This window comes from Dichotomopilus funicola (assembly GCF_033296635.1).
Source record: "Dichotomopilus funicola strain CBS 141.50 unplaced genomic scaffold C8A04scaffold_74, whole genome shotgun sequence".
Taxonomy (NCBI): domain Eukaryota; kingdom Fungi; phylum Ascomycota; class Sordariomycetes; order Sordariales; family Chaetomiaceae; genus Dichotomopilus; species Dichotomopilus funicola.
In genome coordinates, this window is record NW_026944095.1 from 131,141 (window position 1) to 153,945 (window position 22,805).

The 22,805-nt window shown below is 55.9% G+C and overlaps 7 protein-coding genes across 7 annotated transcripts; 2 read left to right on the forward strand and 5 right to left on the reverse strand.

Moving 5' to 3' along the window:
- Window positions 1–844: 844 nt before the first annotated feature.
- On the reverse strand, window positions 845–3,865 carry C8A04DRAFT_39773 (dihydroceramide delta(4)-desaturase; the record flags this gene model as incomplete). The annotated part of the gene is made up of 6 exons (XM_062784709.1): window positions 845–1,549; window positions 1,618–1,896; window positions 1,967–2,219; window positions 2,702–3,167; window positions 3,234–3,528; window positions 3,593–3,865. 6 exons carry the CDS (start codon window positions 3,863–3,865, stop codon window positions 845–847), a joined length of 2,271 nt encoding a protein of 756 aa, XP_062633991.1.
- Window positions 3,866–5,819: 1,954 nt separating this feature from the next.
- Window positions 5,820–7,740, forward strand: C8A04DRAFT_31877 (uncharacterized protein; the record flags this gene model as incomplete). Its single annotated transcript, XM_062781903.1, has 7 exons — window positions 5,820–6,058; window positions 6,111–6,358; window positions 6,419–6,964; window positions 7,024–7,066; window positions 7,125–7,201; window positions 7,252–7,428; window positions 7,487–7,740. The coding sequence occupies 7 exons, from the start codon at window positions 5,820–5,822 to the stop codon at window positions 7,738–7,740; spliced, it is 1,584 nt and encodes a 527-aa protein (XP_062633992.1).
- A 321-nt stretch (window positions 7,741–8,061) lies between these two features.
- C8A04DRAFT_39776 (S-adenosyl-L-methionine-dependent methyltransferase) lies at window positions 8,062–9,120 on the reverse strand (the record flags this gene model as incomplete). The annotated part of the gene is made up of 2 exons (XM_062784710.1): window positions 8,062–8,231; window positions 8,376–9,120. The coding sequence occupies 2 exons, from the start codon at window positions 9,118–9,120 to the stop codon at window positions 8,062–8,064; spliced, it is 915 nt and encodes a 304-aa protein (XP_062633993.1).
- Window positions 9,121–10,067: 947 nt separating this feature from the next.
- C8A04DRAFT_31879 (uncharacterized protein) lies at window positions 10,068–11,478 on the forward strand (the record flags this gene model as incomplete). The annotated part of the gene is made up of 3 exons (XM_062781904.1): window positions 10,068–10,145; window positions 10,211–10,299; window positions 10,377–11,478. 3 exons carry the CDS (start codon window positions 10,068–10,070, stop codon window positions 11,476–11,478), a joined length of 1,269 nt encoding a protein of 422 aa, XP_062633994.1.
- A 347-nt stretch (window positions 11,479–11,825) lies between these two features.
- On the reverse strand, window positions 11,826–16,138 carry C8A04DRAFT_14797 (uncharacterized protein; the record flags this gene model as incomplete). The annotated part of the gene is made up of 4 exons (XM_062778237.1): window positions 11,826–11,878; window positions 12,206–13,072; window positions 13,241–13,762; window positions 14,026–16,138. 4 exons carry the CDS (start codon window positions 16,136–16,138, stop codon window positions 11,826–11,828), a joined length of 3,555 nt encoding a protein of 1,184 aa, XP_062633995.1.
- A 2,732-nt stretch (window positions 16,139–18,870) lies between these two features.
- Window positions 18,871–19,568, reverse strand: C8A04DRAFT_31881 (60s acidic ribosomal protein-domain-containing protein; the record flags this gene model as incomplete). Its single annotated transcript, XM_062781905.1, has 4 exons — window positions 18,871–18,917; window positions 19,007–19,142; window positions 19,262–19,339; window positions 19,500–19,568. The coding sequence occupies 4 exons, from the start codon at window positions 19,566–19,568 to the stop codon at window positions 18,871–18,873; spliced, it is 330 nt and encodes a 109-aa protein (XP_062633996.1).
- Window positions 19,569–20,769: 1,201 nt separating this feature from the next.
- Window positions 20,770–21,983, reverse strand: C8A04DRAFT_14780 (uncharacterized protein; the record flags this gene model as incomplete). Its single annotated transcript, XM_062778232.1, has 5 exons — window positions 20,770–21,146; window positions 21,269–21,352; window positions 21,422–21,496; window positions 21,572–21,865; window positions 21,932–21,983. Coding segments are annotated over 5 exons (882 nt in total), but the record flags the coding sequence as incomplete, so codon positions are not given.
- Window positions 21,984–22,805: the final 822 nt, after the last annotated feature.

Consider the following 22,805-nt stretch of genomic DNA (forward strand, 5'->3'; position numbering starts at 1 on the left):
ACAAACGACGATGTATAGCATGAACTCGAACAAATAGATCTTACCGAACACGCTCAAACTCTACGCCATGTGATTCTGCAGTGAGATAAGTATCTCAATATCTAGTGTATCTCCGCCCCTGTTTGTGAGATATGACGCGTCATGATTCTCATTGTTGTGTATCAGAGTAAACAACACACAACACAACGCGACACACACCCCCCGACGCGAAGCAACGTGAAACGATCTCATTTGTGGTCCCCGCAAACCCTGTGGACTTGTGGTCCTGACAATGTTGGGAAGCGAGCAGCGAGGGCGATGAATGGGTGGTACAAATCTGAGGTGGTGTTGTATTTCGTCATTGTGCATTTGACCGTTGACTTGTTGGTGGGGAGACTGGCGGGGGGACTTGGGGGACCAAGGTTTGTTAGACAACAGAGATTTGGATGGACAGAAACACAAACACAAGCACAAGCACAAGCACAGAGATGTGATGTAAACACAGACTTGGGGAGATAGTAACAAGGGGGGGGGTGGTATCGGGGATGTTTTGTTGCACATCCACGGCATATCAGTCCACAGGGGCGATGGGTGTTGAGTGTTAAGATCCTCATGACCCGGCTTTGGAGCTGCTGCGGTTTTCAACCGAGACATGTGTTATGGATGATATTGAACCATAACAATCACCCCACAAGTAAGGCTGCCGAGAATGCAAGTATCGTGACCAGTTTGGCTGGCCTGTCATATTACCCCCTAGTTAGCAAACTTTAGCACAAGCAAGTCTATGATCCGCTTCAAATCCCATTACAAGACAATACATTCCCCATCATATAAACACACCCCCCTTTCTAATAAAAAAGCTCCATCAAGCTTCAATCTCATCCTCCTTCCAATCCGCCGTTTTCGCTTTCGTCGTGGCATTCCCCCCACCCACGACTCGCCCGCCCTGCTTCCTCTTAACCCGGCACCTCATCCCGACCTGCTCGTCAAAGATAAACCGCCACAGCACATACACCCAGCTCTCGTGGCGGGGCAGGTCGGCGTAGAACTCCTTGGCCATTTCCCGCAGCGCAGGCAGACGGGTCCAGGGGATGGCGGGGAAGTCGTGGTGTTCGTTGTGCAAGCCGACGTTGTAGGTGAAGAGGTTCAAGGGGCCGTAGTAGCTGAAGGTCTCCGGGATGGGAATGTTGTTGCCTGGCTGCCGGGCCTCGGGCTCGATCTTCTCGTAGACGTAGTGCTCGGCGATGAAGTGGCCCGCGGTCGGGTGCAGCGAGCCGGCGAGGAAGGAGGAAAGGAGGAAGTAGAGGAGCGAGTTGACGGAGAAGTAGCCCGGGAGAAGGAAGACGACGAGGTAGTCGAAGGCGAGCTGGACCGTGAGGTTGAGCCAGTGGATGCCGGTGAAGGGCACGCGGTAGATGGTCATGGGTCGGAGGGCGTAGAAGAAGATTTGGAAGGTGCAGAAGAAGGCTTTGCCGAGGATGGAGTCGAGGAAGACGGCTTCGAAGGCAGTGGGGAGGTCGGTGTCGAGCCCGTCGACGCCGAGGGACTTGTGGTGGGTGAGGTGGTAGGGCTGGGCCAGTGTTAGTATGCGGTGTGGTGTCACTCTTTGGGGTATATTTGATATCTTAGGCTACTCACCCGGAACGAAGCACTGTATGGCACGCCAATGGGGAGGTTGGCGAAGATGGCGAGCAGGCGGTTGGCCATGGGCGAGCGGAAGGCCAGGTTGTGGGAGATCTCGTGGATCGCGAGGAACAAGTTCTGGTTCGAGGTGGCGCCGAAGACATAGGCGACGGCCCAGAACTTCCAAGACCAGAACGAGGTATCGCGTAAAAGGTGAGCGAGTAGCACCTGAAGGCCGACAACGCCGGCGACGACGTATTTGGTTAAAGGCTCGGGGCCGCAAAGCTTCGTGACCTGCGTGGGTAAAGCTGTTAGCTAATTGTGGTTTTGCTCGGGGGTCTCTGTTAAGGCGAAATGAACTCACCTCAGGATGAGCCTTGATAATAGCCAACCGCCTCGTCCGGTGTGGTTCCTCAGTGTAGGTCCAGAAGAAGTCCCGGTAGCTCGCATCGTCCTCTACCGCGTTCCCATTGCTGGCACTGCTCCCCTTCTCGATCCCGTTTCCATTGACCTTGCTCGTCTCATGATCCCTCCTCTTTGCGACCCCGTTCGTTGTTGCTGTGGCCGAGTGAGCCATTGTGTTCGAAATCCGGACCCAATTATCGACGACAATCGGGCTTGCGTGTGATACAACAAGCAAGAAAATCAACACCGTCTTGTTGTTGAGGTTGACATCAAGGTGCGGGTTGCTCTGGGAGCTCCCGCTGAACTGGAACAATTTCACCAATTTCACCGCCCAGACCAGGGAAGCCAGGTACGCGTGGCGGTTGGAGACAAGCGGGGCCGTTCCCCAGCAGCGAGCGGGGCATCTGCGCTCGGCACCAATCGAACCGGCTAGGGATCGCCCGTGGTCCCTGTTCGCACCTGCCTTGGCAGAAAACTGCCCTGAAAAGGGGCCGTGGCCCGTTCGTCTGAAAAGCACCCCGGCCGTTTGGCATGGAGGTTTAACTAACGTTATCTGTGGCTTGCACAAATCATCATCGCTTGCGATTTGAAGACCACAGTTTTGGAACTTGAACGTCTCGTTTCATTATAACTTATTTTTACATTTGTGCCTAATGTTTTCCAACCCTATCAACCCCAGCTGAAGAATCAGTACCTCTGTACCACCGTCGGCGGCTTGTTGTTGAGGATCTCGTCAATCTCGGCCAGGATCTCAGGCGTCAGCTTCTTATACGCCCGCACGGCCTCAATGTTCTCGTAGATCTGTTCCACGCTGCTGGCGCCGGTGATGGCGGAGCTGACATTGGGGTTGGCGAGGACCCAAGCGAGGGCAAGTACGCTCTGCTTGACGCCGAGACGCTCGGCGATGGGCTCGAGTTTGGCCACAGTGTCGGCCATGGCTTGGAACTCGGCCTTGCCTGTCCTCTGCCAGAAACCGGCGATGAACTCGATCTGTGACTGCGCGAACCGCGACCCATCCGGAATCCCGTTCTTGTACTTGCCCGACAGGATGCCCTGCCGCAGAGGCGAGAAAACGGTCAGGCCGAGCCCGACCTCACGGTACAAGTGTGCGTACTCGCGCTCGACCTGGACACGCTCCAGCATGTTGTAACGCGGTTGCTCTGGGAAGGGGTCAGTGTTTGAGTCCTTCCACGGAAAGAAGACATCAACTCGGGCACTCGACATACCCATGACTGGCCCGATCAGGCCCAGCTTGTCGGCGTACCGCCACGCCTGCGCAATCTCATCGGCGTTCCACTCCGAGGTGCCCCAGTACAACGCCTTGCCGGTGTTGATCAGGTGGTTGAACGCGCGCACCGTCTCCTCCATGGGAGTGTGGCGGTCCGGGCGATGGGCATAGATTAGGTCGACATACTCGAGCTGCAGCCTCTCGAGCGACTGGTTCATGCCCTCGATGACATGCTTGCGAGATAGGCCGCGGTTGTTGACCTTGGTCTTGCTGAAGGCATCACCCCAGTAGAGCTGCAGGTATGTTAATGGATTGGAACCACATAAAAAAACAGCAGGAGGGCCCGGGGCAGCTTGCCTTGGTGGAAACGACAATATCGTTTCGCTGCCAGCCGTACTTCTTGATAGCCTCGCCAATGACCTTCTCTGACTCGCCGGCCGAGTATTCCTCGGCGCAGTCGAAAAAGTTAACGCCAGAGTCGTAGGCCGCTTTCATGCAGGCGTACGTGCCCTCGCGGTCGACATGGCCGCCGTAAGTCAGCCAGCCGCCGAGCGAGATGGCCGATACCTGCAGCCCGGACCGGCCCAGGAAGCGGTACTCCATCTCGGGGAGGTTATCGGGCTTGGACATGGTGGTTTCTTTACTGAGTGGGTCCTTGAGCAAGTGTCGCGGCGGAAGAATAAAGAACTGCTCAGGACTTTTGTTTCCAGAAAGAGGAATGCAAGGGTTTCTTAAATAAAGCAACGCGTTGAGCCTTGTCAAGAGCGCCTCCACTTCTCAACCACCTGGTGTCGCGGAGTCAGGTGCACCGAGCTGCATGGTGGTGCGGGGTGGTTGAAGCTGCGAGCTCTCATTTCTTGCGCCCCTCCACCGATTACCTGAGAGGTTGCCAACGGCCCGTTACACCTTCCCAACAAGCTCTTCGATCGGGCCTGGCAGTCTAGGATAACTGGGATTATCGCATGACAAAACTGTGTTCCTCGAGATTCCTTCTCGGTCAATAGCGCCGTGTAGTGGCCGAAAAGACGGGAACTAGCGGCTCAGCGTTCCATTTAGCCGCCAAGTACGAATGAGAGTATCTCACTCAGCTCCTCTTGCTTTTCTCCTCATTCTTGCTTAGCTTTAATCTTTATTCTCTCGGCGTGACTCAGTTGTTACAGATCTCAAACAGCTTTATTTTCATGAGTTGAGAGATCAGGACTAAGGAGATAGCAAGGTGGGGGTGGAAGCAAGAGACAATGCAACTCTGTCGTTGTTCTTCTACTTCCTGATTGCTGTCACCCCGCATGCTTAGAACTGCAGCCAAAACTCAGTCCCTTAATCATGAAATAAAGAGTGGAAAATATTCACCGTAACAAGAAGCTTTGTCCGGGCGAATGTTTCTGCATTCACGTCACACGATACCCTTGCTCTCTTTCAGGTGTTTGCAAACCCAGGCCCATATTCACGCCACTGGTACATATGATAACATGTGTTATCTAAGATGCATTGTCAGAGAATAGTTAGAAGATATTCCGTCCGAAGAAGTCAAACTCAGCTTTTAACACTTTTCATCGCAACATCTGTAGCACGTGGCAGATGCGGCGAAGCTTGGCTGTCTGTGCGAAGCACCGTGCAAATGAATGCCCACACAGTATGTCACCCCCTGAATCGGTGATTTGTTTACTTGCCCCTTTTTCTTCACCCCGGATATCAAACCACCAAGGAAGCATCACCAACTTGCAACCAACAGCGTTCTTTGGAGTTGTATTCTCAGGTCATATGAATCATGGGTTGCTCTTTCCTCTTCGACAACTTGGACCACGATTTGTTCCCCTTCTTGACCCGCCTTGCGCCTTCCCGCAGAGTTCACACCCCCATCCCTTTCGATCTCCCCCAAGATGTAAACCCTATCTCTCCTTCCATACAATCACGCCCTCAGGCCATCAATTAAACGATGCCGTTGCCCTAGCCCTGCCGAGAGATTTCTGGGAGAGAAAGCAGGGGCCATGTTTTGAAATTCGCTGCGGCCTATGCTCTGTGCGAATTTGCTCTCCTTCTCCCTCCCCTCCGCGACCCCTCGTTTCTCCCTTCTTCTTCTACCCACCTTTCCCGCCCTTTTACCATAGGGTTTCTCTCATTTATCTCCCACTGCCACCCGATCTACCCTTGGGAAAGACAAAGTCGATCAACATCTTCAACTGTTGGTCGGCTCGGTTTTTTAAGGGTATCTACGATGTAAGCTTTTTTCCCCTCCTTTGACGGATTCGTTCCTTGATAATAACAAAATTCCCTCTTTGTGATGTCTGTCGTTTGTAGTAACGTCCTGCGGGTAACCACTAACGCAAGCGCTTTGTAGAAACGGATCGCTGCTCTCTGAAGTACCTCAGGTAAGCCAGCCGTGGTCCCTTTTCGGGTCGCTCTTACATTTCAATCCCCAAATTCCTGCATTTTGATTAGGATTGATTTACCCCGACTTCGCTCGGTTATTCCGTGGTTCCTAACCACTCGTCTGCGTTTCTCAATCTGTCAAATTAAAACCCAGCCAGGGTGTAGTTTCTCTAACGCGACGGCGAGCAGTGATCAACGATCGAAAAAAGTCACCATGTCCGACTGGAACAACAATCCGGGCACCGACTGGAACGGTGGCGGCAATGCCGCTGCTGATTCTGGTTGGGGTACCAACGACAACAACTCCGGCTGGGACACCGGCAATGCTTCCACCAATGACTGGAACGCTACTTCTGGCGGCAACGACGCTGGGGGCAACGACACTGGCGGTAACAATGGCGACAATGGCGGTGGTGGAAACAACGGAGGTTGCTTCAACTGTGGCGAGACCGGGTAAGTTCCACGATTTCTTCAAATAATGACCGCAACTGACATGAATCAACAGTCACAACAAGGCTGATTGCACCAAGCCGCGCGTCATGAGCGGTGGTTGCCGTCGCTGCGGCGAGGAGGGCCATTGGAGCAAGGACTGCCCGAACGCTCCCCCCATGACTTGCCGTGGCTGTGGTGCTACCGGCCACATGGTGCGCGAGTGCCCCGACGCTCCGGCCATGAAGTGCAAGGAGTGCGAATCTACCGAGCATTTGGTCAAGGATTGCCCTAACCGTGTGTGCAAGAATTGTGGCGAGACTGGTAGGCACGCTCTTGTAAAACTTTCAACGTGTGGAGGTTGTTGACATTTTAAACCTCTAGGCCACACTGTCAGCGCCTGTAAGAATGCTCGCAAGGTCAACCGTGACCACTTGCCCGACCTGAGCAGCGAGGATGCTTGGGCTCTGATTCTGCGTGCCGCCAAGGAGCGTGACATCGACGACGTCAAGGAGGCCATTCAGACTTACGTCAAGTCTACCCCCGAGGCCACCTACGTCGAGCTTGAGCGTGCCTTCCGCGCCCACGACGTCGGCATCTGGCTCATCGCCATTGAGAAGACCCTCGCAGACACTCTCACCAACATGGATCTCCAGGGCAACCTCGGCAAGAAGTACACGGTCACGTATCGCTTCCAGTGGAACCCTCCCCGCCCGCGTGACCGTGAGATGTGGCCCAAGGACGTCGACGAGAACCTCGAGCGTCTTGCTGATGCTGGTGAGGTCGTTGACGGCGGTCTGCCCAAGTGTAGAAACTGTGATGAAGTCGGCCACATTTCCAAGTCTTGCCCCCAGGAGCGTATTGAGAAGCCGAACCCGTTCGATATCGTTTGCTTCAACTGCAGCGAGATCGGCCATCGTGTTCGTGACTGTACGTGACAGATTGGAAAGGTGTCAATTGTATTCAACTTCCAACTAACAAGCTTCCAGGCCCTACTCCGCGCGTCGACCGCTTCGCTTGCAAGAACTGCGGGTTTGTCGTTCCTCTCTATTCTTCTTGATCACGAGGTAAAATACTAACAGTCTCACAGCCAGTCGGGTCACAAGGTTGCCGATTGCCCTGAGCCGCGCTCCGCTGCTGATGTCGAGTGCCGCAAGTGCGGCGAGAGTAAGTTTCCATTAATCACCAGACTGCCTTGAGTTACTAATTAGTGGTAGTGGGTCACTTTTCTCGCGACTGTCCCCAGGGCGGTGGTGACCGTGGTTGCCGCAACTGTGGCCAGGAGGGTCATATGGCTCGCGACTGTACTGAGCCGCGCAACCTTGACAAGGTGCAGTGCCGCAACTGTGACGAGTACGGCCATATGAGCAAGGAGTGCCCGAAGCCGCGTGACAGTAAGCTTTGCCTTTGTTTCCACTTACCTGCCTTGATAACCAGCTAATTCCTTGACAGTTACGCGTGTGAAGTGCAGCAACTGCCAGGAGATGGGCCACTTCAAGTCCCGTTGCCCCAACCCTCTCGTCCCCGACGACGGTGCCGGTGATGCTGGCGGCTACGACACCAACACTGGTGCTGACAACGGCAACGCCGATGGCGGCGGCTGGGGTTCGGGTGGCGGCAATGCCGACGACTGGATGAACAGTGCTAACACCGGCGGTAACGACTGGAATGCCGGCAACACTGGCAACGCCAACAACGACTGGTAAATCCGGGAGCGCAAGATTCGGGAGCGCAAAACCGGGACACAAAGGCTGGCTATCATTGATTGGGGCGAGGGTTGATCTGTCTTCACTTGGAAGGGGGGTATTGGTCGTCTATTTGGCTGAATCTTTTGGTCATTTCTAGGAGGTTATGCCGCCATGACAAGTGAGATACGATAAGGCGGGGGGATGTAGTGCACGAGATAGCCAAGCAGAGGACACAGAAAAATATCACATCGTTGATTTAGACTTTTGCTTCTTTATTTGTGAGACTGTGATCTTGATGTGCAAACAGAAAGCGGTAAAGCTCCGGATAATTACTACTAATTACTTGGTGAGAACGCCAATTATGTGCGGCATGGTATAGCACCAGAGCTCATCGTCCATGCGGTGCACGTCAACGTTGCTCCAGGGACCGGCCTCCTTGAGGTAGGTATTGGTGTCGCGACACATTTCGCAACCGCCGATAAACTGGGGCCAGAAGAGGTTGAGGAACGCTGGATGAAGAAATTCGGTCAGTAAGTCCCCCTGTGTCTCGCTCTCTCACCCCGCACCGTTTCCCCACCAAAAGAAAGAATAAAAATAAAAGCCTCAAAAAGGGGGAATGAGTGAATCAAAGAAAAGGTTTCCGACGAACTCACCCTGATAAGCCCTCATCCCCCACCCTTGCTCCCGAAAACATTTCACATGCTCATACACATACCACCGTCCCCCAGGCTTCAAATACCCATACAGCTGTGCGATATTCTCCCTCGGCTGTGGGATACTGCACAAACAGAGTACCGTGACGATGCAATCCACGCTTTGCGGGGCCACACGCCCGGACGAGGCCAGGGATTCGATGCCTACGGGGAGGATTTCGTAGGTGCTGTTGTTATTGGCGGGGCTGGGGGTGTCGAGACCGGCGGCGGCGATTTGGGCGCGGAGGAGGGGGTGCACGCCTACGTTGGGCTCGATGCCGTAGATTTTGGTGATTGGGGGCGTGTCTTTGGAGGCGTTGGGGTTGAGGAAGCGTGGTGTGAAGAGGGACACCCACATGCCTGAACCGGGACCGATTTCCAGGACTGTACCGCTCACGGGTGGATGGTGTAACCGGTCTTCGTCGCTGTCATCGCCTCCCTGAACAGAAGAATCCTGGTGGCGGGGCACAACGCCCGCGCTCACGCGCCCCTGAAGCAGCGGGACGACATGTGGTTCGGCATGGGTGCGCACGTTGGGCGCGACAAAGGCCCAGAAACGGCCGAACCAGGCGGCGCGGAGTCGGGAGGGGTGGAAGAGGATGGTGGATAGGGACTCGGCGCGGAGGGTGGCGGGGAGGAAGGAGAGGGAGATGAGCATGAATTGCCAGGGGTGGAGGAGGGAGAGCGCCCATTCGGGGAGGGCCATTGTTGCTGTGGGCGTGCGGAGGAAGTGGGCGTGGTGGTGGTTGTGGTGGGTAATGTGGTAATGTTGTTCTGGTGGGTGAGTGTTAGCTTTGTGGTCAAAAAGGGGGAGGATGGGGGTGACATACCTGGGTGAGAGAGGGAAGACAAGTGAGAGCGGGGAGGATGAGTTTGAGGGGAAGAGAAAGAAAAAGGGATGGAGGGGAAAAAGGAAAGAAAAAAAGGACCCCTCGGGACTATTTGTAAGGCTACCTGCCCCCGGCAGCGCGTACCCCCCCTCTCCCCTCCAAAGCCGGATTACGCACCGGCATGTAGGATCAGAGGGATACCTTATGTGTGGACGACCTACCTAGCTGACCGGGAAAAGGGGGGTGGCCGTTCTATATGGGGAGCGAGCATAGTGAAGGTGTTTCTTTGAATTGCCAGAACTAGGGTTAGGGCTCAAGCAGGCGCCCGTCGCACCATCGCGAAGAACAATGGAAGCTGGGACCCTGCAGGCCCCTGCTCGTGGATAAGAAGTCTTGGCAGTCTTGGCCCCCCAAATCGGCGCCAACAGGCCAACCACAGGCGTCCGATTAGCCCACCCCAGCGCCATCGGCCACTCTGACCACGCTGGCTGGAACCGAGTGCCAGGGCCGCGCTCGCTGCGTAGGGAATTGCAAGCCATTGTTTCGCCTTTTTGCAGCGTGTAAGTTGACAACTTTCGGAGGTCCAGGTCGTTTTGGCCAGCACTTTTCGACCTTTTTCCTCATCCTTGAGACCTCTCAACGATATTTGCTTCTTGTCGCCGGCTGCGAGACTTTCTTTTGCTCTCGTTAAATCAATTGCACCGTCGATCGACCGCTGTGTCGCCGTCAACTCGTATCTTCGCAAGCAAAAAGAAGTCGCAGAACCGAATACGCACCAAGACACACAAGTGGACAGCTTGGCCATACGGGCCACGGCGGCATCATGAGGCTGCTCAAGACGGTTCTCCTGTCGCTCCTGACGCTAGCGCAGGTTGCGCTATGCGCGGAGGACTACTACAAGGTGCGTCTGGTGTTTGGATGCTTTCTTAGAAGCTGATCGTCGTCAACTAACGTTTGATGCATCAGGTCCTCGGCGTCGATAAGCAAGCGAGCGAGCGCCAGATCAAGTCGGCCTACCGCCAACTCAGCAAGAAATACCACCCCGACAAGAACCCGTACGCCTGATTCCCTTCTCTTCTTCTCAATAAGTGAATGATCACTGCTGGAAGAGACAGCTAACCAACCCCCGCAGCAACGACCCATCCGCCCACGACAAATTCGTCCAAGTATCCGAAGCCTACGAAGCCCTCTCCGACGCCGAATCCCGCCAAATCTACGACCAATACGGCCACGAAGGGCTCAAACAACGCCAACAACAAGGCGGCGGCGGCGGCGGGCACGACCCCTTCGACCTCTTCGGCCGCTTCTTCGGCGGCGGCGGCCACTTCGGCAACCAGCCCGGCCAGCGCCGTGGCCACAACGTCGAAGTCAAAGTCCCCATCTCCCTGCGCGACTTCTACAATGGCCGCACCACCGAGTTCCAATGGAACAAGCAGGAAATCTGCGAAGTTTGCGAAGGTACCGGTGCCGCCGACCGTGTCGTGCATACCTGCCAGGCCTGTGCCGGCCGCGGCGTCCGCACTGTGCGTCAGCAGCTTGCCCCAGGCATGGTGACCCAAGTCCAAATGCAATGTGACGCCTGTGGCGGGCGGGGGAAGGCCATCAAGCACCGGTGCAGTGCTTGCGGCGGCGAGCGCGTGGTGCGGAAAGCCACCACCGTATCCCTCACCATCCAGCGGGGCATGGCAGATGGGACGCGTATCGCGTACGAGAATGAAGCCGACGCCAGTCCGGATTATGTCGCCGGCGACCTGATCGTGACGTTACTCGAGAAGGAACACCCAGACCTCGAAAGCGAGGAGGACAACCCGGACCGCGTCGACGGGGTATTCTTCCGCCGCGCCGGCGATGACCTCCTCTGGCGCGAGGTCCTTTCCCTTCGCGAAGCGCTCCTCGGCGACTGGACGCGCAACCTCACCCATCTCGACGGCCACGTGGTGCGGTTATCCCGTCCCCGCGGGCAGGTGATCCAGCCGCACCATGTTGAGACGGTGGTCGGGGAGGGTATGCCGAAGTGGCATGAGGACGGGGACAGTGTGTACCATAAGACGGAGTATGGGAATTTGTTCGTGGAGTATGTGGTTGTGTTGCCAGATCAGATGGAGAGTGGGATGGAGAAGGAGCTGTGGGCGTTGTTTGAGAAGTGGCGGGCGAAGAAGGGGGTGGATTTGCATGAGGATAGTGGAAGGCCGGAGAAGCCGGTGATGAGGGATCAGGAGCATGATGAGTTATAGACGGGGGGCTTATGGAGAGGGGGATAGGTATATACCACGGGTAGTGGAACGCATTTATAAAGACATGATTTTGCATAGACACATGTTCCGTCCAGTGTCGACACATTTGAGTTCAGTAGCATTTCAGGACACGTAAATATCATGATAACTACTTGGACGACCAAGGTACTCACTACAACTTTACAACCACACACAACACCCAAACAAGACAAGACATCAAAACATCATTCATATCTAAAAACCAAACTAAAAAAACAAAACGCAATACAAAAAAAACACACAGTTAAAAAACAACAAAACAAAATCATAAGTCATCAAGGCATAAGAAATCCCATCCCATCTGTAGATCACCCCCAAGTCTGAGACCTCCCAACCCCAACCTTCCTTTCATACCGTCCCCCTTCCTCTCTCTCACTCTTCCTCTCTCTTTCCCTCCTCCGTCTCCCAGAATCATCATATCGGTGATCATGATCATCATATCGGTCGTCGTTGTCGTCATCGTGCTCATAGTAACGATCCCTTTCGCGATCCCTGTTCCTTTCCTGGTCTTGACCCCTCTCCCTCTCACGCCTATCACCATCACCATCCCGGTCCCTAGTCCGTCTCTTTTCCTCTCCCCGCCGACTACTACTACTACTACTCTCCCCTCTCTCATCACCCCTACTAGCACCACCTCGGTCTTCATCGGCTTCGTTATCATCCGACCTTCTCTTCCACCACCGTCGACTACGCCCTTCACTCTTCTTCTTTTCCTCCGCTGCTCGGTCTTCATCATCTCTGCGTTTCCGTTCCCGCTCCCGATCCCGTTCTCGCTCCCTCTCTCGGTCTCGGTCTCGTTCCTCGTCGTCATCATAGTCCCGCTTGCGCCTGTTACGTCTATCATCATCCTCCTCTTTGCGATCCCGGCGGTACTCGTTCTCATCATCGTGATCGTCTCTTCGACGCCTTCTCCTCTCCTCGTCTCTGTCCTGTCTACTACTCCGATCTCCATCTCTTTCCCTATCCTTACTGCGATCCCGATCCCTGTCTCGTTCACGGTCCCGGTCACGGTCCCGATCACGATCCCGACTCCCTTCCCTCTCCGAGCCATGCCCACCCTCCTCACCACCCTGCAACAAACTCCCACTCAAAATCCCCCCAATCAACCCAATCCAACTGCCCCTCCCCTCCAACACCCCCGTAACATCCCTCACAATCCGTTCCACCGCCGCAGCATCCGGTGCAGCCACGCCCCATTCCCCGCGCATGTTCATACCCCCCGGCCCGCGAGGACTCCGGTACTCAAAGTCCCCGCGCCGACTATGCCAGCCCGATGCAGACGACGACCGAGCAGACCCGTCCAAAGGACGGCCCTGAGAATCGAACCGGTCCGGGAGCACCTCTACGGTGTCTTCGTCGTCGTGGGAAGCGGCGGCCCGTTTCTTGCCCCGGGGATCTCGGTTGTAATCGCTCTCGCTTGCGCTTGTTGCGTCTTCTGTTTCGGACTTGGACGTTTGCTCCTCGTGGTGACGACGGAGGGTAGCGGATGACTTGGGGGACAGGGGGATGAAGACAACTGATTTGGCGGTCCGGGGCGTGTCTGGGGGCTCCATCTCTGATGATGCAGCAGTGGTTGGCGGAGTGTGGGGTCTGGAGTCGCTTACACCATCTAATAGGCACACACATCAGGTTAGTACAAGCTTCGACGCGTGACACACCGAGGGAGATTTTATGATTGTTCTTTCTCTTTTTTTTTCTTCATGTGTCTCTCAAAGGTCATCACCGCCAGTGGACGCACCCTTCTTGTCGCCATCAACGGAGCGAACGGCAGCTTTTGGCTCTGGAGTGGAACGACCAACACGAGAAGCTTCACTCACATGTTCAGGGCCCGTGGGGTGTGGTGGCGGTGGATGTACTCCTGGGATTAACGATGGCGGAACATCCGGATGCGCTTGCACCGGCCCTGGCGGAGGAACTGGGCCTGGGCCTGGGGTTGGTGGAGGCACCGGTACCGGTACCGGGCCCGGCGGTGGGCTAGCCAGGTCCGGAACGGCCGTGTTTGGAGGCGGACCAGGCACTGGCGGTGCATAGGGAGCGTACGGTCCATCTGGTGGGTACGGTGCATAGTGCTGGTGGAGGTTAGTGGTGGCGACGTTGGGATGTTGCGTGAATCCGTTGACCACTGGGGGCTGCTGGGCTGCTGTAGGAGGTGGTCCGTTGTAGTAGCCGCCGGACGCGTGAGGTGGTGAGGGTTCCCGGCGGGTGTACGTGTCATAGCCGTCTGGTGGGCGTTCGTCCCCATAGCCTGGTGATTGTTAGTCGCTTACCCTCTTTCTGTCTCTTTGTCTAGTGGACGGAGTGCAGTAGACTCACGTTGTCGGTCCCTCTCTCTCCCCTTCTCCCTCTCCCTCTCCCTCCTCCTCTCTCGGTCCCTGTCTTCCCTATCCCTATCCCTCTCCCTGTCCCGATCGCGATCCCGGTCTTTCTCCCTCTCCTTTTCCTTTTTTTGGTCTTTTTTGTCATTGTATTTCTTGATGCCAATGGCCGCCGCGCCTGCAGCCGCAGCACCCGCCGCAAGGTCGCGCAACCTGCTCCCGCTACGCTTCTTCTCGGCCTTCTTATCTCGGTCCGTGTCCGCCTCGCTGTCGGCCGAATAGTCGTCGTCGTCGTCCCTCGATCTACGGCTCTTCCTCCTCCTCCGCCTGCGGCTCCGCTCCTCGGCCGCAGACTCGTACCCCTCTGCCGCTGCTGCGCCCCTCTCGTTCCGCTGGGGAGGGTCTGCGTACAGGGGGTGCGCCCCGTACTCAACCATGCCTAGCTCAGGATCAGCTGTGGAAGAGTCACCGTCGGGGTACGTGGGTCCGGACCGTGTCAAGCTCCTGCTTCTGCTACGCCCGTGCCGGTCGTGCCCATCGCTGTTGTAATACTCATCATCGCTAAATTCGCGCTCCCGCTCCCGGTCGCGCTCTTTCTCCTCCTCCTTCTTGTCCTTGCGCCGGTCGTACAGCTTCTTGGCTCCCGCACCCGCGAGGCCAGCCGCCACGATCTCCGCTCCGGTGCGAAGACGAGACCGCGACCGGCTCTTGCCGTCTCGCGACTTGCTCTTGCTCTTGTTACGGTAGTGCTGGACCAGCCCGACCGCGGCCGCCGTGCCCAGCCCGGCCTTCGCAACCGACGAGGCCCGGCTCTTGGAGCGCTTGCGGCTGAGGGACCGCTCGGTGTCACTGTCGCGGTGGAGAGCTCGGCCACGGTGCATCTCCTCCTTCTCGATCTTGTTGCTCTGGTAGTACTTGGCAGCACCAGCGGCTGCTAGAGCAACAGCAGCAATACCGAGACCGGTCTTGAGTCTCGAGTGAGGCGGGCGAGAGCGCGAGCGGGAACGCGAACGATCCCGGTTGTCCTCGTCACCGTACCGGTCCTGGTAGGCGCTGTGTGCGCGTCTGGCAACCTCGGTGCCAATGGCACCAATGGCTGCTCCAGCAAGCACCTTGCGGCCGCGGTTCTGCTTGTACTCACCGTGCGAGTCGCGCCTAGAGGCGAGAATGGCCGAGAGACCAGCGCCCGCGAGAGCGCCTTCGGCAATATGGCGCTTGCGGTGTGGGCTGCTCGAGGCGCTGCGCTCCCGCTGGGTGATAGTGCGCCTCACATAGTACTCGCCGTCCGACTCGCCCTCGCTATGGCCGTGGTGGTGGTGGTGCCGGCGATGATGATGGTGATGATGATGATGCCGGCGGTGCTCATCGTCATAGCGAGCGATCGCGTACTCTTCCTCGCGGCGTTCCCCGCGGTAAGGGCCGACTTCGCGAGACTCACGATGGTAGTACACCTCGCCTTCGCGCGAACCCTGACGGGCGAGCGCCAGGTCTCGCTTGTCGGCCTGCTCACGGATGACGACTGTGGCCGGCGCGGCTTCCTGCACAATGATCCTTTGCTCTGGCGCGCGCTGCCGGATGACGATGGGCGCCGGAGCAGGCTGAGCCGGAGCATAGTACTCGGTTTCCTTGCGCCAGCGCTCGACGTTGTCACCGCCGGGGGAATAGGGGTCGTCACGCCGTTCCTCGACCCGGCGTTCGATGCGGAGGTCGGCCCCATGGGAGTCGCGGTGCTCGACCCGCTTCTCGATGCGCACCTCGGTGTCCTTCTCATCGTCCCAGTGCGAGCGGCGCTCCCACTCCCGGGGCGAGTACAGGTCACGATCGCGGTCACGCTCGCGATCACGGTCGACCCGGTCAATCTCTTTGGTGGACTCGTAGACCACTCTTGACCGGTCGTCTCCACGGCGGTGATCGTCGTCGCGCTCCACAATACGCTCCACGCGGGTGTAGTGGTCTTCCCGGGGCTCGCGCTCACGCTCGCGCTCCACAACCTGGCGCTCGACGTAGGTTGCGCTGTGCGGAGAAGGCTCGTAGTTCGAACGCGGCCGCTCCGGGATGTACAAACGGTCGACGCGGCGGTCTACTTCGACCACTTCGTCTCGGCTGGAACGGCGGACGGGGGCATAGCGGCTGCGGCGCTCCTCCTCCACGACATCGATCTCGCGGTCGACACGCTCGACACGGTCGCCGCCGACCTTATACCGGCGCACCGTGGTCCTCTTGTAGCCCTCGTCGTCGGACGGGGATGTGTCCCTGTCGCGCGACCGCTCCCGCACGTAGCGGGCTTCGCGGTACACCTCAGGCATGGTGGATGGGCAAGTGTGCCGTCACACCCTGCAGAGAGGATGGTCGTCGTGGATTGTGGGTCGTTGGTGGTGAGGGGTCTTTCCGGGTATTCTGCGCGCTGATGTAATGGGGATTTCGGTCAAGTCGTGACGCCGAAAGGGGTAAAGCTAGGCTTGGAAGCTATGCGCGTTCTGGGTATCGCCAAAAAATAATCATAAACAAAATAACATAAGGTGCAAAGTCGCAAATCACAAAAAATGAAGCGTGGAGAGAATCCAACCAAGGAGGGGTGGAAAGAGGGAGGCTGTGAGCAAGGACAGGTGGTATAAGAGAGGAGGGGGGAAAGAATAAGCTGTGGGCCAGAGGAGGATCAAGGTGAGTGGGAAACCCGCTCGGAGAGAGAGAGGGGGAGGGGCGGCCACGGGATGGCTGGGAGGGTGTGTGGAAAGTGGGAATGTGAGATGCGCCTGCCTTGGGGTGTGTGCAAGGGAACGGTAACGCTCCAGAACTTGGTGCTGACGGACTTGATCTTGGCCCGCAGCTCCAAGCATGCGCAGCAACTGGTTGCATTACGTTATTACTCGCAGACGGGGAAGGAACGGCGCGAGGGCGTGCTTCTGCAGTTCTGTTGCTTCTCGCAGGTCCGCAGGGCAGAAACCAACTGCGGCGCAGCCGCCGACTTCACACAGGATGCCTCGTGTTTTGTGTTTTGCGTTTCGCGACATCGCTCAACGAACAATTTCCAGCGCCATTGTTGGCTGCCGCTCGGCGTCTGTTGGCCCCAGCGGCGGCCCGTTCCACGACCGCATCCTATTTTCCCTCCTAATTTTCACCCCTCTTCGTTCAACAAAAAGGCGGCTTGGTGGCCTGTCAAGGCGGCCGATCTTTGGTGGCCACCCCCTTCCCAACAGACCCTGGACGTATGAGGAGTTCCAAAAATGATGCTTGCGCCGCCCTCAGCTTCGCCGCGCGCCTGGAACGATTCGAGACAAAGCACCTAACAAGGCGAGGTTCAGAAACACCTCGCTCAAAAAGGCCAACAGTCGCTCGTTTGGCTGTCTCTTTTGGCCTCGACGACAATGGAACCCGGCTATCGGCTTCGAGTTGAATGCAACCTCCCGATACTAGGAGGGGTTCATCCGCCAGGGAGAGCCGCAGAAGTCTTGTGTTCCCATCAGAAGACAGGACAGGCAGACAAGCTACCCTGATGACCCCACCTCGACCCTTTCTTTACTTACTATGTATTTCTCAGTTGCCACAAACACAAGACCCCTTACAAACCATCCAAACTCATGAGAACACGGTGGGCACGAGGCTTCAAAACTGTGTGTGACCCCACCTAAATTTACTAGCCAGCCCCAAACCTGCCCCACCCCGGCACGCCCGAATGATGCGGGCGATGGGCGAATCGGTTATCGAGCGAAGCAGATGCCGCTCGGGAGGGTTACGAGGCGCAGCCTTGTGACTCTTCCACAAGATCACCAGGGTTCGCAGAATTTGCAGCTCGTGGCCGGCAAACTGGATCGCCCGAACCATGTTGGCGGTTCGCCCGCCCTCTGAAGGCGAATCAGCCGGGTAGGTCGCCTTGTAATATTCCCCGGGATTGTAAAAGTCTAGTTTACGGTGAAGTCCCGCGACTCTCCCGAAATTTATGGCCCTAGCCTACGCACCGTCAAGGATTGGGAATGGAAAGCTCAGTATTCCAAACCCTCAGTCAACGCGGCACTTGGCGCAGCTCGAGTTACCCCTCCCCCGCAGTTGCTCACAAACGGATCGTGCCATTCCTCCGTCATTTGCTCTATCGTCCCTTAAGAAACGATCAGTTCACTTTGATAATCTCCTAGAACCCTCTCGGCTGCTGAGAGAACGAGAGCATTTCAAAATGTATTGCTTCTTGATGAGCAATCTTGCAAAGCTTTGGTGATGAGCTCTGTTTCGGCAGTTCTGGAGGGATCCATTTCGTCATCACCGCCCCACAGAGTCCGCCAAGACTACAAACGCCCATGCAAGGCTAGCGTGCCAAGACACTGTGTTTTTGCATCAAGCCCTTATGAGGTCTGCGAACCAAGACTCCTACTGAGAGTGAATCTGACGCTAGCTGAGAGGAAAGTGTTGCAAAAAAAAGAGGTTTACTGTATGTTGATGACCTCAGCGTTGAGAGCAGGAAAAGGGTCAGAGCTTCGGCGACTGACTCATCCGGTGTGACTGAGACACCAGTCCCGTTTACATACATCGATTAGCGAAACTTCCCCCAAGGGGCGCCATTCGAGAAATGGGAGTCTCTGAAATGATGTCTACTTTAATGGCATTGTTGATTGCGAGGTATGGACGCCGTATCAATGAGCTGAATACATCCGGGCAACTACGTAGTAAAGCGTAACCGGCGGAAAGCCGAGTGACGCCATCAAACTGCGACTTGGACTCTCCATTGAGGCGGCTATGTGTCTCAGAGGATGGACAGGAGTCCAACCTGGCCTGTCAACCACAGGCTCGGAAGCAGGCCTCGCGAGTCTCCATCACCAGCCGCACGGCGGGACATGGCCAAAAAAAAAAAGCCAGTCGAACCCAAATTGCTCAAAAGCGCATCTTCAAATTCCGTGTAAAGCTACGCCGATGAACCCGGATCCCCCGTATCATAGTCTCCATTCCTGAGGTCGTATGTGCGAAATACCGCCGCAAATCCATGCAAGTCCAGGCATAACAAAGGGAATCCGAGGAGTCAAAAACACGCCCTGACCGAGTCGAAGCCAGCTTAGTCGAAGAGACCGAAACCCATGTCGTCGTCCGACTCCTCCTTCTCTGTAGCAAATTATTAGCCATCCGCCCGAGTAGCGCGATACCAATTCGTGGTGAAATCCTTAAGGGTCGCAGAAAGAATTGGCACTCACCCTCCTCCTTGGCCTCCTCCTTGACCTCCTCGGCCTCACCACCAGCGGCAGCAGCGCCGCCAGCAGCAGGGGCAGCGGCACCGCCGCCCGAGCCGACGTTCGAGAGAAGGTCCTTCACGTCCTTGCCCTCAAGAGCCTGTAATCCAACAAAAATACCTCCGGTCAGCCAATCTGGTCCGTCTCAAAACAATCCCGCAATCCCATCACTCGAACAAAATAGAGCGGCGTTGTGGCGGGCGTTTCGGGCTTTCGTACCTTGGCGAATAATGAAGCCCAGATAGGCTCGACATCGACGACGTTAGCGGCCTTGATGAGCGTCTGGATCTTGTCGGCCTGGAATTGAACGGATTAGCGATGGTTCCGTGTTGTACATTCGAGGCTCCCGTCTCTACGTCTGCTGCTGCTGCTGCCATCGCCGCTGCTCCCCCAAATTCGCACATGCGGGGTGCGGCGAGGCGAGGCGTGCGCAGAACCGGAAAAAGGGTTTTCTTACGGTGATCTCGACATTGTCGTCGGCGAGGATCAGCGCCGCGTAGGAAGTGGCCAGCTCAGCGTTAGACATTGTGACTGTGGTTGCCGAGGCGCAAAGGGTGCTGTGACTCGAAAGGTGGGCTTCTTGACGTGGGTTGTGAAGACAGGAGCTCGAAATTCGTGAGCGGGAAAATAATTAGTTGGTAGTTGTGGGCAGGACGAAAAAGGAATAGCGTGGCCCTACGGGCTGCCAGCTGGGAAGGCGCACGGGCAGCCGGCAGCCAAACCACTGTTGGTCAGTGCGTTTCCTGAGGAAAACCCACTGTTCAGCGACTTTTGGGACTGGATCACATGACTGCATCCCCATACATAACCCCAACCCTGCCATCCCTCCTTCTTTCAACACTTCCGCAACTTCTACTCTCTAACTGTCAAGCTCTCTGGCGCTGGCAACCGTTGAATCGCTCAAAACTACAATAAAACCGGAATTGGCCAATTTTTGTTCTCTCCTTTAGCGAAGTACTAGGCAACTAATCAACCAAACGGTATTGCCCTCCTGTCTGCCCTCCTTCCTTTGCCTATCCCTTAACCCCTGCTACCACTGCCTGCGTCCCGGGTGGGCGCATGTAATATAGTTGTTAAGTTGTTGCTCTTTCTGCCCTACCTCCCCGGCGGCCTCTCTTGCCCCTACGACTAGGTCCCTATGGTACCGGCTGTAGAAGATGTGGAGGGTGTCAATCAGGTAGGGATGGCGGGGTTAGGATTATATGCGGGATGTAGTTGTGACTGTTATGCGATACAATCCCAAAAGTCAAGGGCGCGGTCCCAAAATGCAGGCTCGTTCGAAGTTCGGTCCGAGAAGGTTCCTAAGCAGTTGTTTGGGATGCCCAACTCTAAAACCACTTGACGATGGGACAACACAGTCAACAAATTCCATGGCTCAATCCGTTGTTTTGTTCCGCAGGACGGCGCAGGTTCATGGACTCATGGAGTCCTTGTAAGCTCAGGTTCCTTTTTCGCAGCATTTGATACAAAATGTTATGGACTGGATATATTGTCATTTTGGAGTGTAGAGAGGGCACCTCTCAAAACGGCCGGCAAGCAAACATCTCACCAAATGAATCGCGGAGGCGGCGCTCCTCTAAGGTTTCGTGCAGGTTGCCTACGTAGGAGAGTACTACCCTGAACTTTCGTGTCTCGGAACGGCTATCTACCTAACTCTGTCACACTGTCTCGCTCCGCCAGACGAGTTCAACCAGTGGGCTCAACCCCATGTGAATGTGGTAGATCGGTCATGGCCCGTCATGTGCCTGAGTCGACGAAGTTCTCTTCGATGAAGACCCGTCCAAAAGCAACCCCCCGTACACCACACCAGAATCCCAGCGAATTCCGAGGCCATGATAACTGTTACGCACCGTTCCGGACGTGATCTTAGTCCTACAACCATTGGTTTCACCCTCGCCGTAGTATTCCGTCTCGGTGGAATGGAACGAAACCCAGTTTCCGCAGCAACTGTGGGCAGCCCAGCCCCGGGTGGAGACCTCGTCCTGGTATATGATCCTGTTCTTTCCTATGACGAAGCAGTTGAGTAAAGTTAGGCTGGCGGAAAAGACCGTTCCAAGGATGGCACCGGCGACCATTGCGGGCCTGGTTGGGCAGATAGGGTAGCCTGGGGATGATGAGTTACAGTCAGTTTCAGAGACGGTTGATTAGGCAAGGTAAATGAGGTTGTGTTGATTAAACAGAGTCCCCCATTGGACTAATAAGAGAAAAGAGGTGTAATGATCTTACCTAGGTTGTCGGCCATCTTCACGAATGTATATGCCCCGAGGACATCCAATGGAATTGAAGTTACTGTGACTGGTACTTTAAATGCTAGAGCGTACGTGTGAGAGTCGGATTTGGACCAGCTGGTTCCAGGAACTACCGAGATAGGGGGCTTACCTCCATAATAATATACCAGGCATAAGGTGAGTGGGACGGACGCCACAACGGTGGCTACGAGAAGCTGGGTTGGCGCTGGATGGAATGTCAAAGGCACTCAGCTCCGGTTCTTGATAGCAGATTAAGGGGGAAAATAAGGTTTGTGCCCACCGTGTCCAAGTATCCAAGTTGATATGGCTGCCATCAACACAACATTTGACGCCATGGTTGTACCCAAGGGCACCGGGAGGATGATGAGGGCCGACTTCTGTGGCACTAATAGCATAATGAGGCCGGCAAAAGCCATAAGTCCCGATTTGAGTGCGCCGGCGGCAGCAGCATTCCGTAGTATCTCGGGGGTCAGGGGGGCACCAGCTGCGTGTGCGCCGGCTGCTGCTGCTGCTGCCGTGGCCGCAGCAGTAGTGAGGGCGACATCGAAGACGCGAAGGATTGCGAATATAATGACTTTTTCAGCAGTTCTGTTAGATCTCAGGCGGCGTCGCGGAGTGCTGCATCGTAGGTCCCACTTACGTTGGTCCTTCAGCCGACGCGGTCTCTGGTAAGTCAGGGAGAATGTTTGGATCTAGCTGTAGACGAACTGACTGGCGGCTTGAAGCAATAAAGTTGTTCAGTAGGGCTTCAAAAGTTTGTGGGAGGGATATCAGGCCGGGCGCGGATGCTTACCCAGACTCATCTTTCTTGGTCGAATGCACAGGATGCGCCAGTTAACGGCTGGAAGCGTGGTGGGAGTGGTGTCGGGTTCGGTTTGGTTCTTGGTGATAACTTTGGAAGGTAAAAAGTGCAGTTATTTGCCAAAATTATCATCTTTTTAACTCTTTGAGCTTGGTGGCATGGCAAGCTGAGGCCTTCAGCTCGGTGAATGAATCAATTAGCGCGCGTCACTTGATTGAGGCAACCCGCAAGTGCGCGGGAGAGTCTCCCGCTCGCGGCTCATTCCTTTGTTTGCACCGTGCCACCGCCTCGCTGCACTGCTTCGTTGCCTTGACACCTGACTCCTGGGCCCTTTGATGATTCTGGATCCTGCAACCACGCTCCTTCAGGCCGTCTGGGTCTGGGGAGGTGTAAGTAATTCCATTTCGATGCTTTGTTCATACCCATTTTCACCTCAAAGGCTCAAACAGAACGCCGTGCGTTTGACCAGCAGCATGACGACTCATCGCCTTAGTCCTTATCCCGCTGGCGACTATCACTTATGGAAACCAACTCGACCAACGCGTGTCTCATCAACCGAAATCCTGACGTGGGTAAGACCTCTCTCACAGTCTCTCTTTCTCTCTCTCTCTCACACACACTCACACACACACACTCATACACACACACTCACACACACACACACACACACACACACGCACAACCTACCTACCTAATAATAATTACATCTGCT